This window comes from Cucumis melo, chromosome 7, assembly GCF_025177605.1.
Source record: "Cucumis melo cultivar AY chromosome 7, USDA_Cmelo_AY_1.0, whole genome shotgun sequence".
Taxonomy (NCBI): domain Eukaryota; kingdom Viridiplantae; phylum Streptophyta; class Magnoliopsida; order Cucurbitales; family Cucurbitaceae; genus Cucumis; species Cucumis melo.
Window position 1 is genome coordinate 10,510,764 of NC_066863.1, and position 12,187 is coordinate 10,522,950.

At 32.8% G+C, this 12,187-nt stretch overlaps 3 protein-coding genes and 1 long non-coding RNA gene across 4 annotated transcripts; 1 reads left to right on the plus strand and 3 right to left on the minus strand.

Annotated features, from left to right (window-relative positions):
- The first annotated feature begins 726 nt into the window (after positions 1-726).
- On the plus strand, positions 727-3,381 carry LOC103487521 (uncharacterized). Its single transcript, XR_001762372.2, has 3 exons — positions 727-919; positions 1,008-1,367; positions 2,896-3,381. It is a non-coding gene; the product is annotated as an uncharacterized LOC103487521 (long non-coding RNA).
- Positions 3,382-5,664: 2,283 nt separating this feature from the next.
- LOC103487520 (non-specific lipid-transfer protein 2-like) lies at positions 5,665-6,184 on the minus strand. The gene has a single exon (XM_008445858.3). It carries the CDS (start codon positions 6,157-6,159, stop codon positions 5,869-5,871), a length of 291 nt encoding a protein of 96 aa, XP_008444080.2. The 5' UTR covers positions 6,160-6,184; the 3' UTR covers positions 5,665-5,868.
- Positions 6,185-7,955: 1,771 nt separating this feature from the next.
- On the minus strand, positions 7,956-8,692 carry LOC127150231 (amino acid permease 3-like). The gene is made up of 3 exons (XM_051087576.1): positions 8,551-8,692; positions 8,301-8,440; positions 7,956-8,204 (listed from the first exon to the last, which is right to left on the minus strand). Exons 1-3 carry the CDS (start codon positions 8,690-8,692, stop codon positions 8,037-8,039), a joined length of 450 nt encoding a protein of 149 aa, XP_050943533.1. The 3' UTR covers positions 7,956-8,036.
- On the minus strand, positions 8,605-12,187 carry LOC127150232 (uncharacterized). The gene is made up of 5 exons (XM_051087577.1): positions 11,279-12,187; positions 10,280-10,392; positions 10,155-10,213; positions 9,812-10,004; positions 8,605-9,247 (listed from the first exon to the last, which is right to left on the minus strand). The coding sequence occupies exons 1-4, from the start codon at positions 11,376-11,378 to the stop codon at positions 9,968-9,970; spliced, it is 309 nt and encodes a 102-aa protein (XP_050943534.1). The 5' UTR covers positions 11,379-12,187; the 3' UTR covers positions 8,605-9,247; positions 9,812-9,967.

The window sequence follows — 12,187 nt, forward strand, 5'->3', positions numbered from 1 at the left end:
ACTGGGCAACAAAAACTTGTTTGAAATATTTTGCCATAGGTTGTGTGATAGTTGTTCTAATGTATCCGTGAAGGTCCTTGTGTTCACTTTTTGCGAAAGACTCATTAACAGTCGAGTCTTTCGGCATGGACGAGCTGTCTTGCCAACTAAACAAACCATAACTTGTGTCCCTAATAATTAATCATATCAATTAATGAACATGCATACCATAAATTATAACAATTATAACATACTTTCAATGCATGGACATGTTAACCTATGATGAGATTTTAAATCTATATGGCATACATTATGGACATACAATTTAAGTTTAATTAAAACATACATCATATGTATAGTTAATTAAGACACCTTAAAATGGATTGGTTTTGGCCCCACCTTCTCATTGGCCCGAGTTTCTGCCTGACCCGGTACGACCCACTTGGTGCCCTGCATGCGTTTGGTAAATTGACATCGATTGATTTAAACAATTGATTTTAGGTCCAACCTATAAACTGAATCCCTTTCGGGCCAATGAAAGGATGAGGTTTCTTGTTCAAGGCTTGGATTTAGTTCTTAAGGGAACAACCTATCTACTAACCCTAAAGAAGGCACGAGTAAAAAACACGAGAGATTGCCCTAAAATTGGAAGGCTTATTGGGCCACTCTGTTGTGCTATCCTCACCTATACAGATCTAAGGATAATCATATTTGAATAAAAATTCATAATTAGCTCGGGATTAAGATTAAGTTCATAATCGACGTGCAGAGATGGAGATTATGAACTCAAATAAAAGTTCATAATTACCACCCACGATTTCATCTCAAACTCAAATTTCCTTCCTTTCTATATGTCTTGTTAGAAATACAAAAGAAAAGTAGAAATCGAACGGACAAAATTTTGTTGTTGGAGCAAAAATTTTCGAGCCAATGTTCTATCGTAAATCCTAATTCTCCCTCAAATTTCTTGATATCATATTCTCTATCTCTCCTTCTTTCTTTTGTTACCTATGTTTCAATTTTTTTAGGTTTCAAAAGAAGATATGGGAGAACTAATTTGCATGACTTTGGTCGTTGTTGCCGGCAACAATATTGGCAAAATACTTCAGAAGAAGGCCACCGTCGTTTTCTTTTTCACATTTTCTAAGTCATTTAATTTCATTCGATTCGTTTGTTATTCTTTCTTGAGTTTTCTGATCGCTAGCAGTATGGTGTTTCTTTGATTCTCAATTTTTCGGATTTCATTAAGGAAGTATGAGAGATTGGATTTGCTTTATGAATTGGGTTTGGTAGTTGGCAAAGCTAGCAATTCCGATGGATTTAAAAGCCAGGAAACCTTACCTAGTTCAACTATTGCCGCGACTGCCAGTGAGCCATCTAGTTCCAAGGTACTATTGCGTTTTTTCGCTGATTTGTGTGCTTTGGCTATCTCTCTTTGTATTGTTCAATTATGATGTTTGTTGGATACTGGAGCTCTGTTTGAGGATAAGCCTCATTCTTCCAATGATGCATGGAGGAAACTCCATTCTGATCCTTTGCTCATCATTTAACAACGTGACAATAAGCTCTTGCTCGCGTAAAAAACAATCCTTTGGCTACGATTTGCAAAACTGTAACTAGCTTTTGATCTCCTTTTATGGCTTTAACCTCACTAAACCTTACAAGTTTTATTCTTATAACATGGGCTATGGAAATTTTATGTCGAAACATCTTTCTTCCTTTCATTATTTTGTAGAGAGATTTTTTGAACTTCTCTCTTAGTTTGTTCATGGACACTTTACTTGGTGGCCTATCAAAATTCTAAGTTATTCTTTTGAGTTGATGTGATGAATTTCTCTGTATATCTCTCACTCTTTTGATAGGAGCTAAAGATGAATCTTTGAACAAAAAGTTTTTTTTTCTATATTCTTGCTATGTCAATCTTGGCATACAGTAAATGCTTAACATCATTATTTAATCTGTCATTGATTTTTGTTGTAGAGATTAAACTTATCCCTATCCAAAGTAGATTAGAAGACAAGAAAGTAATGGTCGTTTAGTAAATATTTTAGTCTAAAATGGACAAGGTAAAATAGTGAATACAATTATATTGAACGAGAAATGATAGATTTCTAGGATTTCTCAAGTTCACAGTGGATTTCTAGGATTTTCTCCAACAATTTTAAATAAATAAACAACCAAATCTTCGAAAATTTTCAATAAATAAACATTTTCTAACACTAACTTTACTGAAAGCAAGGAGCCTGACCAATCCCTTTACATTTTTCTATTACCCATTTCTTCTCAATTTTGAAATATAAAAATGCATTCAAGGTGTTTTTATAAACGTTGCTCTGATGGAGTTTTGGGTTTTGGGTTTTGTTTCTTATGTGCTTATTGGTTGAGACTTTTTGTGTTTTTGGTTTGATTTTGATCTTTAATTCTAATGGTAAATTGATCTTATAGTGTTGAAAGATTTAGAGTATTTGATTTTATGGTGTTGAATATAGTTGTGTTTAATGATATGTGATTATATGTGTTGTAGTTCTATATGGAAGTGTTGAAAATTGCATGTTGACATTTTAGGTGTTGATCTTGTGTGCATTGTAGGTGAAATAGAAATATAATATTTGCCATGGAGGATAACATTTGCAAAATCATGCTTTCTTTGGTTTTTGGCTTTTGGTTTTTGCTTCGTCTTTGTGCAATTTGCTTGGTAGCTTGAAAGATGGAAATGACCATATAGATAGATGGCCTAGCGATCATTGAAGGGTACCTTGCATTTTTTGTGCTTGATCTATGTATATGATATACTATGATCATGAATTCTCTGTACCATGTTAACTTGTTTAAAGTTGGTTGTAATAGTCATATTGTATGCGTGGTCAAAGTCTCTATCAATTGTCATTTCCTAGCTTACTAGTTTATCCGTTTCAGATTGTTAATAGAATCCAGAAGTTGAGGAAGCAAGTTGCCCTTGAACCTACAGATACAGTAGAAGTGTATTTTCGATCATAAGATGAGGATACATCAGTAGCACACAGAGACATCAAAGCCCGATTTCTTTTAAATCTTTTGCAGTTTTTTAAACGATGTATATATGGAAAGGTTTATTTTTTGGATTTTTCTTTCCTTATGTTTGTGGGAATTTCTTGTTAATGCTAGGTCCACATCCTCATTTCAACCTAATTTCCAAAGAAACAACCTTCTCTAGTGCTGCAAAGTTCTCGGTTAATGTAATTTTGCCTTGAATCTTCAAAACTCTTGTGTATATCAGCTTTGGTTTGTAGTTGGATAGGACCAATGCCATAAACATGCTTGTACGTTTCTCTCCTTTGGTTGTCCAAACTCGACTTCATAGTTTAACCTTTCCAGCTTATATTAATTCAATGTTGAAATAGTATCAAGTGTCTCTGTTTATAATCTTGCTATCCAAAAAATAAAATACCATAGATTAACATTTTATGCTTCTTCTTCATTTATGTTTTATATATTTGATATTAAGCTCTTTTTCTATGTGTGGAATAGAATAACCATAGATTAACAAGTGCTTTGCTTTAATTGAACAAGTGAACTAGGGGCCTCTGGTTATTGATGTGATTTGTTAAGATGAAGAAGGCCTTTCATCAAATTGTTAAAGATTTGTAAGCTATCTTTTTCGCTTGTGATGCTTTGATGGCATCATTTAAATTTCTTGACTTTAAGTCAAGACACATGATTACTTGTTTTTGCAATCTAATTAACTTTCGTTAAATGATCATTGCTAAAGACTTTAAATTAGTGGTCTTGTTTCACAAAAATCATTTTTATTCAATTATTCATTGATTTTGTCAAATATACTTTATGCATTACTCGTTAGATCTTCCTAATAGGTTCCCTCTTCTTTTAATGTAGAAAGAGAGGTAAATATAAGATTGTTCAAGATTCTTAAAATAGAGTAGTAGGTATGTTTTTTTTGGCTCATCTGTTTTGTTATTGCAAATTGATATCGTATTGCTTCAATTATCTTGTCTTGAAGAATTATATTAGAGTGTGTAAGATTTGTTGTACATTTCCTCAATGATATACCTTAAGTCAGATATAACTGTTCTTTTGCCTCTAGCTATTTGATGACCTTTTTTAAATTAATCTACTATCTTTCAGATGACAGATCTTCTTTGATTTTCAATACATGACTCCAATGGGAGGGACCAAGCTTTTCATGAAAGCTATTTGTACTTTTTTATTCAATTGACCTGAATATTTAACTTCTTTTTTTCCATCATATGTTTGTTAGTGCTCTATAAATATAAAATGATAAAAATGTTCTTTTAGCTTTTACACAATAGTTTCAATAAACGTTTATTTTGATATTGCTTGTAGAATGATTGAAGACATATCAGGTGGAAAGCGAAGCGATTGTGTAGACAACCAAACTATTGTTGAAGGTTAAAAACTGAGAAGACGTTTAGAATTTCTTGTTTAAGTTTTGTATTAAGATCTTGTTTCATGTACAGTTGTAGAATGTACACAAACACAATATTAAGATGTTATTTTGTGTATACAGATGTAAAAGACAAATATTATACTTTCTAAAATAATATTAATTTTATCGATTTATTGGAGTGAGGAAAAATATTTATTAAAAGACAAATATTATACTTTCTAAAATAATATTAATTTTATCGATTTATTGGAGTGAGGAAAAATATTTATCTACATGGACTCAATGTCGGTTTATATAAAATGGATAATAATGAAACAATTTAATAAAAATAAATTTGAAAAAACGGGCCCAAAACAAGACAAAGATGTCGTTTTTAGACTGACATTAAAGAGGCCTTTAATGTCGGTTCTAAACCGACATTAAAGGTCTTCAATAACAACATCAAAGATGTCGGTTTATAACCGAAATTGAAGGCCTAATAGACATTAAAGAGGCTTTTAATGTCGGTTACAAATCGACATTAAAGTCCAATCAACATTAAAGGCTATTAATAATGCTCGCAACCGACATCAAAGGCCTTTAACTAAAGACCAAATTTCTTGTAGTGAAGGCACCCAACCTTATTCATACACTGTAGACCATTTGGGCTATATACTTAAACTTTATCCACGTTTATGTCTACATAAAGTTCAAGTCTACATTAGATAGCCTCGAGACGTTAGTTTATTGGATTGAAGATTAGTTATAGTATTCTATTTTCACTAATAAGTTATCAATAACCATATTATTGAATAGAATATATTTTTAACTACAAAATACATGTTTTACAACATAAATTTCAACAAATTTAAGGGCAATGGGCATTTGTACGTCGGAAGATCCTTTTTCGACTCTTTTTTGTATATCAAAATTATCGGGAGATCTTCCATTTCTTGCCGTGAATTTGTAATTAACTTGATTACTCTTAATAAAACCTCTCCAAGTTTAGTTGAACCACTGTACATCCTTATGTTCATATTCTCTATTGTTTTGTGAATTTGCTAGCTATTGCATTTATCTTGGCATTGTGGTCTTAAATAATTTAATGCATTAATTATTACAATAGAATTGTCACGTGTCAGTTTATTATTGAAGCATTGATTGGGCTGCACAGAGTTTGATATGTCACAACACCTAAGTATTTCTCATACAATTAAAATTGACAAACTGAATCAACGCATAGAAGTATAAAAACAAACCTTCCCATATTAGTATTGTAATTATACTACATACAATCAAAATGAAAAAGTACTTCCACTTCTTTCACTTCTGTAGATATATTTCAAATTCTTTTATACTAATGCCATTACATATTTATATTATGATAAAAATGGAAGCATATAAGACGAAGAAAATAATATGAGATAACTTTCCTTTTTATTCATAGTCGTCTGATATTATATTAGGCTATATATATAAGAAAAGTCCATTACGAAGCACGAACTCTAGCATTTGGGAAGGGGAACACCACAGGTGGAAATAATAGCTTTTGCTCGAGCAGATTTCACGTAACCTCCCAAGCTTGGATTCTTCATATATCCACAAAAGCATGGCTGTTGCTCCCTCAGCTTACTGCAACAAGTGGTGGACGGTGGCGCTGTCGATGTGATTGCACCGATGCATGGACTCAGCTGCATGGTGTTGCAAGTCACCGCCTCGGCAACACGAGCTCCAGTGAGAAGGGCCGCGATTGCCACCACCAAAAGATGAAGACTTGTGAACCGAAGATTTTTCATTACTTTTTATCTTTTTTTGATGTAGAAAGAGGGATAGGTTTGTATTATAGCCACACCTTCGAAACAACGTTTTATAGACTCAGAAAGTGGAATGTGAGCACCTCACTTCTATGCCACCAACTTCTCTGTTTTCGGCTTCAACTTTTCAATAAAATTAATTTCGAGTTGTTAATTTTAGGATGATACCATCTATAGTTTGAATATATTGGTGGTGGTAATAGTCACGATCTCCCAACTTTGGAACAGTGGCCAAAAGTTCCTATAAAAATTATTTTAAATACAAATATGTACACAATTATTTTTTTCTAGCTATAGAATATTCAAGCTTTTCACCAATATTTTAAAGTTGAGAGGTTTGAAACTTTTACCTTGATTGGTAGCATATGCCTTACCTATTTGATGACCAAGTTTGCAACGTTTTCTATCTTTTCTTCGAATATTTTCAACTAAGAACAATTCTAATCAAAGTAGGTAGGTATGTACAATAATTTGTTTTGCATTATTGTCCAAATACCGGACATTTGGTTTTTGAAAATTTCATAATTTTAAAATTCTATGTTGAATTTGGGCTCTAAATTCACCAATCTTTGATCTAAATGCATGAATCTTAGGATAACACGAATCGAGAGTCCTATTTGTACTGGATCTAAATGTATGTATATTCTTGGTTGCAATGCATTTATCTTGGCCTTATGTTCTTCGTTTGCATTTTAATTACTTGCTTGCAGGTTGAGTTCACCAAGAACACTAATAAGAAACGTATACCAAGCCTAGTAAGACAACGAGAATTATTTAGAAAGAGAGACAACTTGGATCAGTATGGATACTCGAACATCTCTATGATGCGTGGTTATGGTTGATGGAGAGTATTCAGAGCGGAGTTGATGTCTAGAGGGCCAACATCCAATGAGCTTGCAGCGAGACTAGGAGACCTTTTTTAACTGGGTGAACAAATTTTGTTTCCGACGTAACAAAAATGTCAATAAATATGATTTATGTTGATGAATTGATTTTCTATGCAAAGATATCACACCATGTTTCGCGTAAGAAAAATATATGGTTGGAGAGAGTCGTTGTTTGGTGTTAGTGAAACCCATGAAGTTGGGTTTCTGCCGACACAACTTTTATTTTTTTGCCTTATGCAATTTGTGTGTAGATAATTTGAGAATTTGGCTACAGAAGGTTTGTGGGTAAAAATGTAATGAACGAACTTTTCAACTTAATTAAGCTGAGCTCATTAACTTAAAAACAACATTTTAAAACTCAAAACTATGCAAAGTTCAATTCATTGTTATTAAGTAAAGAAATAAAAACAAAACCAATCTAAAAATAAAACCAAAATATTTACTAAAATAAATTAATAAAAATATTGTTCACACTAGATTTCTGGAGAAATTTGATTCGTGGAGTACACTACAAGAAATCTGGCCTTTAATGTCGGTTTAAAACCGACATTAAAGGCCTTTAATGTCACTTGACGACCGACATCTTTGCGAGCGTTATTAAAGGCCTTTAATGTCGGTTTTCAACCGACATCTTTCATAGTGTTATTGAAGCCTTTTAATGTCAGTTGGGCTTTGATGTCGGTTTAAAACCGACATTAAAGAGGCCAACAATGTCGGTTTATAACCGACATTATAGATCTCCAATAATGTCAGTTTAAAAACGACATTAAAGCCTTGTTTTTGGATCCATTTTTACAAATTTATTTTTATTTAGTTGCTGCATTATTTTCCATTTTTTATAAACTGACAGTCGATCCGTGTAAATAAATATTTTTTTTTCAGGCCAACAAATCAATAAAATTAATATTATTTAGAAACTTTAATATTTGTCTTTTACATTTGCATACACAAAATGAAATCTTAATATTGTATTTATATATAGAACCCGAACCCAGTGAGTAGGTTTCCCGATGCCATGTCCCCGAATGGTGCGTAGCCAGCAGCGCCACACAACATATAAAAAAGCGTTGTCACCGACACACTCACTAGAGTTGCCTTCTTCATTGTCTTAGCCTCTGAAGGTGGAGATTTTAGAGTGTCCTGTTCCACAAAACATAACATACCTCCATCAATCAAATTGAAAAAAGAAGAAAAAAGGAAAAGGAAAAGGACATCGATTTTTTCCGAGATTCGTACCTGAATTTCAATGAGGATAATCGAGTATGAGTAGGCAAAAGCAATGTCTCCAAGAGCTTGGAAGCTCCTCCATACTTTTTGTGTTTGAGTGACAGTTCCTATGCTAATTCCAGTCAAGCTCCCTCCAATTTTTCCATTTGCTAAAACAAACAATCAAAACAAGAATAGTACAGTCACAATCTTCATCTTAAAATCGCATTAAAAAGGTTTTAAATATTATACTATGATCCATGTGTTTAATGGGATTTACCAGTAATTTGAGCAACTCCAAGGCCAAGTCCAATAGTTGAGTAAGTAAAAGACATAACAGAAGCAACAATGGAGAGCCACCAAAGTTGATCGAATTCTTTAATTTGGGAAAATATTATCTCTACAATACCAAAACCTATCATATAAGGATTACTGTTAATTTGGCATGGATCTTTCCCACCACTTGCATGAAAGCAATTTGACAATTTGACAATTTGACAATTTCCCACCACTTACACAAAATGAAAAACTGCAATAATTAAGGGAGGAAATATGTCTTCTGATAGTAATTATTGGACATCTCATTTGGATTGAGGTGCTTTTCTAAAACACTTGTGATGAATCCTCAAAATTTCATGTTTAAAGTTATCACCCAACAGAAATGTATTTTGAATCCAATGAAGAATATGATCGAGCTCTTGAAATCTAACAGGTGGCATTTTACTCGACTATTCTATCATCATGCCTTCATATTTTGAGAACAGTAACAAAGATTTCGAAGAAGAACAGTCAGCCTCAAGATCTGTTGAAAGAACCTCTCACCAATAACCTTCACCTTTTTCAAACTTGGATTGGTGAATTTGCATCAAACCAAAAGAAACGATGGCAGTTAAAAAGGAACCAACCCAATTGAAGATAGTTTCAAACTGAAAATCATTCCTAATCATATCCTTCGAGATTCAAGCTTCAAGCTAAACCTGCTACCAAAAAAGATCAAATTTATGAAGCAAATTAAATTAAATAAATGAAATAAAAACAATAATTTTTCATGGGTTTAGAATGCAAATACCGAATAGTATAATGAGTTAATGGTGCTCATTCCTCCTCTATTCATTACCACATACGATACATGCTTTCTTATTTCTAAAGTGAAAACTATTCTATAAACAATGGTCCTCCTATATTATAATGACCTTTAACTTTATTTTAACTTCAATCTTGCATTCCCCCGTAACATTCCTAAAGAATCAAATTCACAAGTAATGCATCAAAATCAAAAACCTCTTAACGTTATGTGTGTCAACAAGGCAGTTCTGAAATGATTAGCAACCATTGAATAAATATGCATCCCGCTTGGCCATTTCAAGAACTATACCCTTCTAATCTAAACTAAACAACAAAAGCAAAGTTGATTAAAATACAGAATCTTTAATGAAGAAAGCCGTACTATGTAGCCTGCCGTTGGTCAGAAAAAACATATCAAGGGCACATCTTATTTCCACCAGTAATCCTAGAAAGTAAAGTTGAGTAATGAAACTTACATCAGAGCCTCCAATGGAGCATTAGCAGCAGTAGCGGATGTAGGGGAAGGTCATTATTCCCAAAAGGTTTCTAAGTAAAGAAATAATATGATAATTTCCACTTTTGGGCATAAACCCAAAACCCAAAATATCTCGTACGAATGAAGATAAGTGTTCTCAATTGTGAACCCATATCACTTCTTTCCCTAAATTACTGCAGAAGAATAGAAAATCACATTGACAGAGTAAGAAAGCTAAACCTAGAGAAATAGATGTCGACAAAATCTTAGATTCCAACCATTCTCAACCATACCATATAATTTTGTTAAATCATGCGAAATAGTGAAATATATCCTAATCTTACACAGATGCACAAGTGCCAGTGACAGAACCAAACATGCCATTGAGCAAAACTCCAACTCCCTGAAATTAAAGAATTGCAGTGACTATTTCATCCATTACCATTAAAGAAATTAAACATGCCATTACCTCAGGAATTGCAGTGACTATTTCATCCACAATGAAACTGTCATCTTCAATCCAAGACAAGAGACCTTCCCCCCTCGCTGCAAGCATAGCAGATCCTCCACCACTCAACTCACCTATTAGATTATGCTTATTAATATCTCCACCAAACTCTTAATTTTTTATATTGATATACTATTATTACCAACACTACTAGTTGAATCTTTCAAAACAATGCAACACAATTCTCTTTTATATGTTCATTGGAGGTCTAGCCAACACAGTAAGGATGGTGGAACATAAATGATTTTATCATAATGCACAGAACAAAACCGAATTTTTAGCTGACATTGAAACCATAAACAATTGCCAATTCAACCATACCTCAGACCATCAATTACAGTAACTCTAAAATCAACCAAACTAACTGAGACATATATTTTTCACTAACAATAATAGCACATTCATATGTTCATATATAAAACTAATAAAAAATATTTTTATTACAACATAAAAATAAACACAAACGTTAGAACTTATTTCAACAAGATGGTTTTCATTCCAAATCATAGATGAGTGAAGAATGATGTCAAAAGATAGTTAGTACAATAAAAATATAAGAGAAAAGGAGACATAAACATTCGACCGAATAACAAAAAATAGTAATTTAATGTCAAGCAATGCAACAATTAGGTTAAAGAAATTAACACAAATTTGAAAGGCAGTTTATGTACATTATTGAAAAGCTATTAAGAAGTTAGGAGGGAAAATTTATATTTCATTTATCAAATCTGAAAATAATTAAAAATGAAAATGATAAACAAGTAAACAAAGAGAGATGGACATTATATATTCAATGAAGTAATAATTGAATTTTCAAAGTTAAGTAAATAGAAAAAGAATCAAATAATATATATTAACTTTTATCACTGCATTTGACGTACGAGTGATCTTAAAACTGAAGGACACAAAGATATCTTCAAACAAAAAACAATTAAATAAAAACAAAACTAAAATTATTACCATTTTTTTCCTTGTTGATAAAAGAAAAATCTGCATAAATGAATAATGATAACAACAACAATAGTAATCTTGTGGCTCTCTTTTGCAGATCCTCCTCCATTGATTTCTGTTTTAGAGCTCAAAAAGAACAATAATGGAAGAAAAAAGATGGCAAATTCATGAGTCAATAAATCTACAAATAATGAATCAAACTCAATCAATTAATGGAAGAAATAACTAAGTGGAAAAAGAAAACCCCCCTTTTTCTTCCTACCTTCCTTTTTCTTTAATAGAGAATTCCAAATGATATATGAAAATAAAGGGGGGAAACCCTTTTACAACACAAGATATGAAAACCCATCTCAATTTTAATATATTATCCCATGAACTATAATAACAATAATAAGAGAGAGAGAGAGAGAGAGAGAGAGAAAGAAGAGAGAAAATTACCTGGAATTGAGAATGTGAAATTACAGAACAATATCCTTTAGAAAAATACAAAGATATAATGATAAAAGTATATAAAAGAAGAATTAAAGTTTACATCAAAACTTAAGGAAAAAAAGGGTAAAGAATTGTTGAAAAAAGGGAAAGGAATTGGCAAGGGAAACTGACAGAAAGAGAAGTGAGCACACAAGAGCAATGGCATATTATTATACCAAAAGGGAGTTTATGAGATAAACGCAGACGGCGACGGTGGTGGCGAGGGCTGGACATGAACATGGTTACAAACCCAGGACTCCCGACGGTGGTGGCAAGCATCAGTGTTTGAAGAAAGTGAGGAGTGACGGCGGTGGTGGCGGGCACGAGCTGGGCACGAGGGACGATGGTGGTGGTGGTGCCAGCGACTCTTCAGAGAAGAAAGGGATATTGTTAGATGAGAATGAGGAGTGAAGAAGAAATTGGAAGGATGAAATCGTGTGGGTGATT